General features: G+C 42.5%; 1 protein-coding gene across 1 annotated transcript; it reads right to left on the bottom strand.

The window, feature by feature from the left end:
• Positions 1-247: 247 nt before the first annotated feature.
• Positions 248-5,001, bottom strand: LOC104505219 (potassium channel subfamily K member 17-like). The gene is made up of 4 exons (XM_010150561.1): positions 4,881-5,001; positions 4,488-4,654; positions 3,570-3,738; positions 248-543 (listed from the first exon to the last, which is right to left on the bottom strand). Exons 1-4 carry the CDS (start codon positions 4,999-5,001, stop codon positions 248-250), a joined length of 753 nt encoding a protein of 250 aa, XP_010148863.1.
• Positions 5,002-8,784: the final 3,783 nt, after the last annotated feature.

Below are 8,784 nucleotides of genomic sequence, written 5' to 3'. Positions count from 1 at the left end.
TATATCGACGTTGAGGGTAGGTAATATCTCTGCAAATCTACTTTTGGCTAAGAATCCCATTGGTTATTCTTGGTAGTGCTGCAAATGAAACATTTTGTTGTCATTGCTCAATTCAGAATAGAAACATTTCAAGCTCAACAGGCAAGCTTTCACCCCACGTGAACAGCAGGGCAGCTCCTTTCCCGCATTTCTAAGTCGTGCATCTCTGGTGCACTAAAACCTGACATCCCAAGGGTATGTTTCTTCCCTAGAGTGCTTCTGCAGGAGCTGTGTAGCTGTGAGATTCATCTGGTCCTTTTGGTTTTGTGTCTTTGTCATTGCAGATCTCCACATCGTGAAGTCCCGTCACACTATTTTTGTTGCCATCCATTAGGTCTTCTGCCAGCTCCGTGCTCTTCTTGTTGCACTGGCAGAAGTCACTGGAGCTCTCTAGAAAGTCGATGCAAAATTTGATAACCAGTGCTAGCCAGGCCATCCCAAAGAGGATCCACAGAGAGATTACATTCTTGTACCAGCCTGGATAGGTGCGGTCTGGGTTCATCCCTACAAGAGAACGTTTCTAGGTTGGATGAAGAGTACCCCAAAGGAGACATCACACATAAAACAAAGACAGCAGAAATATGACCTAGTATTAGCAACTTCTATATGAAACTCAAGTGTGCCATCTACTTAGCATGTGAACAGATGTTATAAGCAACTATGTGTCATGACATACCAGCAACAGCCTAGAACTCCCTTGGAATTGTAAAGGCTACCCATAAGGGGAAAAAAAAAAAAAACCCAGATAACACCTATGTCACAGAGCAATTATTCACATGTAAGCGCAGTTTCATCTCTTTACCTCCCACTCAGCATCACAATATTGTATTAGTATGTAACAGAGGTCCCTTGCAGGCAGAGAGCTAAGCGGATTGTAGATACCGGTGCGTGTACCTTGTCAAGCCAGATATAAGCAAGCAGGTGGGTCTCTAAAAGTGGGAGGGAAGAGGCCTGAGCAGCCCTACAAACCTCAAAGAACAACCAATCCTTAGAAGACAGCTTGAAATTACACCACCTCTGCCTGGTTGCTCAGCTAGGTACTTTGTGATCCCTTTGGAGCAAAGCCATATTTCTGATTGTGTTTCCACAATGTTTAGTGCAAAGAGACTTCTACAGGCTAAGTTAGTGTTAGCAGTAATATTAATAACAATACAGGCAAAGCAAAGGCATGAGCTCAGCCCTACGAAGTGACTGGGCTGTATCTGTAAAGCAGGCTGGGGTACCCTTACCAACACAGGTAAGGTACGGGACACTAATGAGTAGCAGCGAAGTCTTTGTATAGGCTTTTTCTCTACTGCGTCTCAGGTCTCGTTATTTAGTTTCCTTACGTTAGGAATGTTTGTCACGTTATAACCGAGTACCTGCTGTGCAGCAGATACTACAGAACCCCTGATATTTTCAGTGCAGAGCATGAAGAGTTAGCATGTATGATGTGGTACCTCCATGAACCTGGAACCCACTCTCCAAATAGCGTTCTGATGAAAAGTACACATAGGGATGGGTTAAAATGGGACATCCACAAAGGCAGGTGTTCAGGTATTTATCATCTGTGTCTGGTTGTATATAGGAATACTGTCCTAAGATGACCTGCACAGAATAGCAGCTCCTAATTGTGGTCCATGAACTGTTACTGTCTACAAGATTGTTATAAGTAGTAACTGCTCAGCAAAACTATATTAAACAGTCAAACCTTTACATCCAGTTACTTGATATTATTATATACTATACAATACATATTGTGTGTGTTTTCAACATGATGGGACCACAAGACATTTTGAGGTTGTCACTAAGCTGCTGATAAATCTTTGGGAGCTACCGAAATCTTTTGGAGTGACCAGCCACTTTTGCGGTAACTACTCTTTGAGTTGGCTTTCCACATCAAGGTGAACAACCAGGAAGAGTATTATATTCATCCTTCAAGCAAGCACCATTCACTGATGTTAAATTCAAAGGTTTAAAAATTGTTTGCTTATAAATAATAAATGAAAACAATAGGGAAGGGCTATTTGAGACTTCCAAGGAGAATGCCTTAGCCACACAGACCACCTGATACGTGCAGTCTTGGGGATGAGAGGATCAGAAGCAGTTTAGCGCCTACAAGGCACCCTGTGTCAAGTAGATAGGTTTACTGAGTGTGGAAATTAACAGATTTCAGGGTCAGTAAGAGAAGCTATGTCAATATTACTAAATAAAACAGGCTAGGGACCACTCTAGGACTCCAAATCCAAGTGTCATAGCCTGGCTTATATTTCCCCCAAAACGGGGTAGCTGTATCCAAAGTGAATATTGGGCATCACTCCTGGCATGCTATACCCCCTACAATTTACTTGTTCCAGAACAATGCCAGAGATCACACTAGTGGGAAAACAACATGACAATCACGAAATAGTGATGGTCACTTGAACTCATGCCCTGGCTCTGCTTATTTTTAAATTGAGACATAAACCACAAACAAAGGATTGTAAGGCCAAAATTGTTTGCCCTCTATGTACCACAAGTCACTGATGCATTCAGTTATTCCCATACTGAAACTAGTGTATCTATGGCGGTATGCCAGTTAGAAAGGTACCACACAGATGAAGGTACACCTAGAAGTGGGAGGTATACTAGAAAAGAGCTTCAAAATTAGTTATCAGGAACCAAGAGAAGTAAACCTGCTGCGGCACAGAGTTCAGCATCATCTGTAAAATCATTACAGGTGGCTAGCTTTTGTTAATCTCCACATAGCTACCCTCACCCAAGCTAACTTGATGCCAGCTCATTTAAGTGCCTACACAAACTCTAGTCATAACTTTGATGCATTATAGACAAGTCTTAAGGTAACCTCCTCTAAGTTGTCTAAGCATCAAGCAAGCACTAGGAAGAAAATAGAGAATCCGTAATAAGGTGGGTTTGTCTTTCTGTCTCCCAGGAATTCAAGGGTGCATGCGTTTCTGTAATCAATTTGATTTTAATGAGAAAGTCTTTATCAAAAAGGTGTGTCCTGTGTTTTAGCAAATGCATCGGGCATGGATCCAAACCCATTTCCTCTGGTAAAGGGTTTTGGCAACCAAAACTAGACTGTGCCTGGTGCCTGACAGTCTACACCTAAGTGACTTAAGCTGCCTTTTAGAAAGCAGTTGTCTGGTGTTCTGACAGAGGAAGTGGTCACTGTCTGTTAATAGTGATGCAGAGCAGTATCTGCTTAAAATTAATTGCTGCCAAGGCACTAGAGCACATCAAGTGTGCCATCAGCACCTGCTGTGATTAAAAACGTAGCACTCCAGCCTGGTGTGTAGTCATTCAAGGCACAGATCACCTGCATGATGGAAAATCACTCACTGAGTTGGAAACAGCTTCTTTGTTCTTCCACAGGTGACACTGCTGTCTCAGAAATCACATCTTCTCCAACCTGTCAAATGCCTACCACAACATATTTGTCAGGTCTGTTGACTGCCAGTGGTGTAAAATTGCCAAGTTGGGAACTTCATATGAAAGTCATTCAGCTCTGATATTCACTAGGTGAAAGCAATGAAACTCAAATTACTCACCAATCACATAATCTCCAAACCCTATAGTGCTGAGGGTAATGAAGGAATAGTAGAAGCCTTCTTCATAAGACCAGCCTTCTTTGTCAGAGAAGAGCAAGGGAGGTAGCAGGAGGAACAATAACAAGCCAGTTACCAGCGCACAGGTCTTAATCAGGAGGGAAGTTGTTTTCTAGTAAAACAGAAAAAATAAAGAGACAGTCACAAGATGGGTGGCAGGGAACAACCAGTTCAGTTTCTGGTTGAAGATGATGTTGTGCTCCATAAAAACACACAAATGCTTCCTTCTGGTTTACTGCTATGGTCAGGTTTTCAAAGTTAATGGCCTAGGATGCAAGTAGCACAACAGGAATAAGAAAGTGAGAAGATTAGATATGAGCATATAAATGGCAGCAGGAGTTAGACTCTGTTGGGCCTTTATAAATGGCATAATTTGCCAAAAGATTTCTGAGAATTTGATGGAATTAAACAAACACACAAACATCCCACTAGAATAAACAGTGTGGCTCTCCCAGTCCACACAAACTGGACATCACCTTCATGAGTCCTAAATTCATGCCAGTTTAAAGCCTATTCCACAGATGTTCCCATGTAACTTACATGTGCAATTCTGATTATGACTGATGATAAACAGGCCAGATACTCTAGGACTGTGCATGGCTCTAAGGCTCTGGCACTTCTGTTGCTGTAAGGGGAAGCCATTCATCACAGAAGTTCCGTCAATTAATAAACAACCTTATCTGACACCTCGTAGGGCTGTCATAAACTAAATTTATTTGCTTCCAGTTATTCCTGAGTATAGTCGTCTTTTTGGCTGAATAGGTAAGCAGGCTGTCCTTGTGAGTCAGAGGATCCCGAATACCCTTTCTTTCTTTTCTTTCCTGAACCTCAGGGTGAGGCACACCTGTCTGCATTGCTTACCTGCCAGTGAAACACCTCCTCTAGGCGACGGGCACAATGCTGAACCCCCAACAGCATCAGTTGTCCAATTTCGTTCAGGATTACAAGATTCAAGGGGATCCCAAAGAGTGCAAACACGATGCAGAAGATTCGGCCAGCGGCAGTGCTGGGGCTCAGGTTCCCATAGCCTAGGCAGGGAAGGAATGAGGTGTTAAGTCTAAATTATTCCCTGTGTGCCCCCCTCCCCTGGAGGGGTGAACCTCCATCTTCTACAAAAGTTAGATGAGAAGGTCACTGTTCCAAAAGCATCTTTTTTTTATAAATAACTACATCCATTGTTTGTCATATCCTATTGTATGCTGAAAAATAACATTTCTTTCCCTGCCAATTTTGTTTAGTTCCTTTTCCATTTACCAGCGAATTTCCTCTCCCCTCCACTGTCCTGGCTGCGATCTGACGTAAATGCAACACTTCCGTTTAGTTCAGTTTCTGTAAGCATTGTTGGCATGGGCTTTGCTGGTAAATGAGCCTGCATGGCTATCAGATGGTCTCTGAATCACAATAGCGTTTTAATTATAACAGCAATCTTTTTCTACCTTTGTCCCACAAGACTAGTGAACTTAACACTGCCTCCTTGCTTACACCCCTCTTTTACGCCACAAGTACCAAGTGCACCTTCAGCTTCAGCTGTCAAAATGCTTACTGAGAGTCAGTTACCCTGGAGAAATTACATTTAACCCGAGTAAAACACTTCTATTTCAGACCTAAGGAAACAAAAAAGTGTTTGAAATTTTGCTTTTTTCTAATTGTATAAATTGGTCTAACAAAAGGCACTGCCCTGTAACACAGCCTTGCGTGTAACTTTAGACCATTTTGGCGTCAACATCGCTGCTACAATATTTGCCTTTATTCCCTGCGTTCTCTTTGAAAAACATCCAGTAAATTTGAAGACTTGCAGTTCTGTAATTTTAAGTGTTTTATACCACAGAAAAGACAGGTTTAACTTTGGTTTATTTCACAGGAGATGAGCATTTCAACAGTGACTCAGCCACTCAGAGACCTATGGCCTTGAACAACTATTCAGGACCACCTCGTTAGAGATTTGTCTACGTCCGTATACAAGATTGACACCCTGGAAAGCTTACCATTTCCCCACTAACAATGCTATCCCCTCCCAGCAACACCCAAGTGCTGACAGTGCAGGCACAGAGGTGCTCCCACCACCGCTGACGCCTTGCTACCGTGCTTGCAGGTGGTGTAGACCCAGGGCAAGCGGGTGGACCCTAGGAGAGAGAGGTCCAAAAGCTTGGCTACATACATGAGGGAAGCGAGAGCACAACCATCCACGGTTGACTAGATGGAGTCCCATTCCTTCACTAACCTCTATCCCATGCCGGCGGCAGTAAGCCGCTGACCAACGACGTAGAAAGACGTGTGATTACGAGCTTGGGATATCTACATGTTCTGTGCCAAACTTTGTGCTGACAAAACCTCTGGACAACTCTGCAATCAGGTAATTATGCACACGCACTGGCAAACCACCCCAGAAAAAGGTCTGGCAGCAAGCTATTTTACAGTACCTATGTTAGCTGTCTTTTCATCTCACTCCTATCCCCACATATTTAAAATTTTACTACCTGGAGGACTTTCCCCTGAATAATTTTATGCATGAATGATTTGGGAGCCCCTGGGTTTCATGTATGTGGCAACACATAACTTAGCTCCAAAGCGATGGCCCCAGCAGCCTGTCCCTGTGAGGGGCAGAGCACCCCCTGGAAAGAATGGGATGCTGTTACATAACTAGAGATTGTTTTGAAATACAATCAAACAAAGGGGCTAAATTAAGACCATACAGAAGCCTTAATGCCAGTGCTCTGTTCCTCACCTACAAGCAGCTCCACGATGTTTGCGCACTCCCTTTTCCTCACGTGTAATTGCTGACTTCTGCCAGCTTTCCCCGTTTCTAGACTAACAGGTGTGGTGAGACACGCATGTCTGGTAGATGATCCCATCTAAAAGAATTTAAGGGGTATCTGGTGCGATCTGTTTCACGCTGGCTATGCCACATTTCAGTGGACTGTTTCCAGTTTTACTCTTTTAGGGAATTAGGGTATTTTGCAGACTGCTCTGGACACAGAGGAAAGAGCTGAGGGGCATTTATTTTAAAGCTAGAGTCTGAACATGAGTCACATATTTGTTTTCTTTTGTTTTGGGTGTTATGGTGGCATTTTTTGTTGGGGTATTTTTTTTGAGGGGGGGGTGTTGTTTGTTTTGGGGGTGTTTTGGTGGTTTGGTTTTTCCCCCTCTGCTCCCTTCTAGAGGGAGAACGGCTTAGACAGTTCTTTTTGCTATAGCTTTCCAGGTTATCCAGTTTCTGAAGAAAAATGTCAGATGAGAGAGAAAGAACAGTCCATGATCTCAGGTCACTACATGAAGCACATCATCCTTCAGGATTTTGGGGACCCCACACAGTATGACTGGAGAGTATATAAGGTTAAGTTGCATATTACATTTAATTTAGAGCAAATTCAATGATGTAAAGAGGCCCAATATGTACAGTAAACCCAGCCCAACAAACACCAGATTTGCTTCGCATATAACTCCCTTTTTTCTTGGGCTGAGCAGCTCAAGACAGTTTCCTGAAGACTTGTTGAGCAGTTGCCGTAAATATGCTAAAGCCATGTCCCATTAGCTTTTTATACAGGATACGAAGTTTGATCAAACAGCACAGAAGACTTTAGATTATGCAAAATGACCAGCAATTTACATCTGGGTGATGACACACCATTGCCTTCGGACTAGACAGATAGATGCCAACCTAGCTGTATATAAACCTGTGTTATAAAACTCAAACAGGAATGGGTAAATGGAACTTACTCTCTTCAGTAAATGCCATGAGGGCAACCTGTGTCTTACACCATTGTGGGCTATACATTAGAAGATCTGAACGAAATTCAAAGACTGACAAACTACACTGGTAGTTGTATCACATCTCTCATGATCCTACTACTGGGATGTCACCTCGTATATGCCTGAACCAGAAGATGCTCACCAAAAAGTACATAGAGATCAAACTGTAAGTGTTTTCACTGAACCAGCTGGATTAAACACCTGTATAGCTTCCCTCATTTTGAAATAAAGTGTAATTTAACTTAATTTTTCTTTTTCTATGGAAGATAAACATGGATTTATTTCTAAATGTTCATACCCACATGCTTTAACTCATGTGCTTCTGTTGGACATTAAGTAAGTTCAGTTTTGGTTTTTTTTTTTCCTGCTTTCCCATTACATTCCTGTAAATAAGGGATTCAGAGACTGAAAACTTGCTAAGAGGAGGGGACTGATTATTGGTAAAAGATCTCTTTCTTTGCAAGACAGTATCCTACTTGTAGTGCCCCTGGTTCAACTGCAGCTTCCTGCTACCCACAATGGGAGGTTTGTTTGGCTCCTGTTCTCACTGCCCAGACGTGGTAGAGTATTTTAAGCAAAAAGTGTTTAGAACACACCAAAAAAAAAAAAGTGTCTTTCATAGTCGAAAAATATCTGCAACTTCACCAAATAATTCCAGCTGTAGGAAAAAACAGAATTATATTAAAAAAAAAAAGTTGGAGGAGCAGTCACTTCTCTAACCAGTACCTTTATCAGTGGTTTGAACATTCAAACACATTTTTGGGGAGATTTTGTTTAATTCTCCTACCTGAGAGGATACAAGGTATCACCTCCCACAGGAATGACCTAGCTGTACATTTGCAGAATGTTCACATTGACATTATTTTGCTTTCAACACCCAGACACTCCCAGTGAAGCCTGGGAGCCAGGTATCTCTCTCCTATCACATGAGTGTCTGATTTGCAGGGCCACTAAGCAATTCACCAAGTGGTGCCAGTGCCAGAATTAATTTATTTTGCATTACACCATTTAAAGACTCAGAGAAAGATGTTCCACTTGACAGTTGGGATGATCTCCAGTGACCTACTATCCTGTTCTTCCAGGCACAAGGAGAAAATTGCACACTGCTCTCCTACATCCTTAGGGAGTACTCAAACCACCAAGATGCTCCCACCACCACATCCCTCCTCCTATTACACTTTCCAGAAGACCTAAACTTTTCATTCCCTTGTGTTCCTTACAAGTAACCTGCATGTTTCAATCTGGGCTAAAAGAGTTTTCGGTCATGATAAACTTGACTATTGCATTGAGGAAAAAAAAAAACAACCAATCAGTTTAGATGGAAAAAGCTGATGCTAACGGGAAAGCTTTCTGAAGGCAGCACTGGCAGCGCAGAGGGCTGAAGGGAGGTAGAGGCGGCTGGGTTTGT

Source organism: Eurypyga helias, unplaced genomic scaffold, assembly GCF_000690775.1.
Source record: "Eurypyga helias isolate BGI_N326 unplaced genomic scaffold, ASM69077v1 scaffold12714, whole genome shotgun sequence".
Classification (NCBI taxonomy): Eukaryota; Metazoa; Chordata; class Aves; order Eurypygiformes; family Eurypygidae; genus Eurypyga; species Eurypyga helias.
Note: the sequence above shows the minus strand (reverse complement) of the source record. Positions and strands in the feature narration are given on the sequence as shown.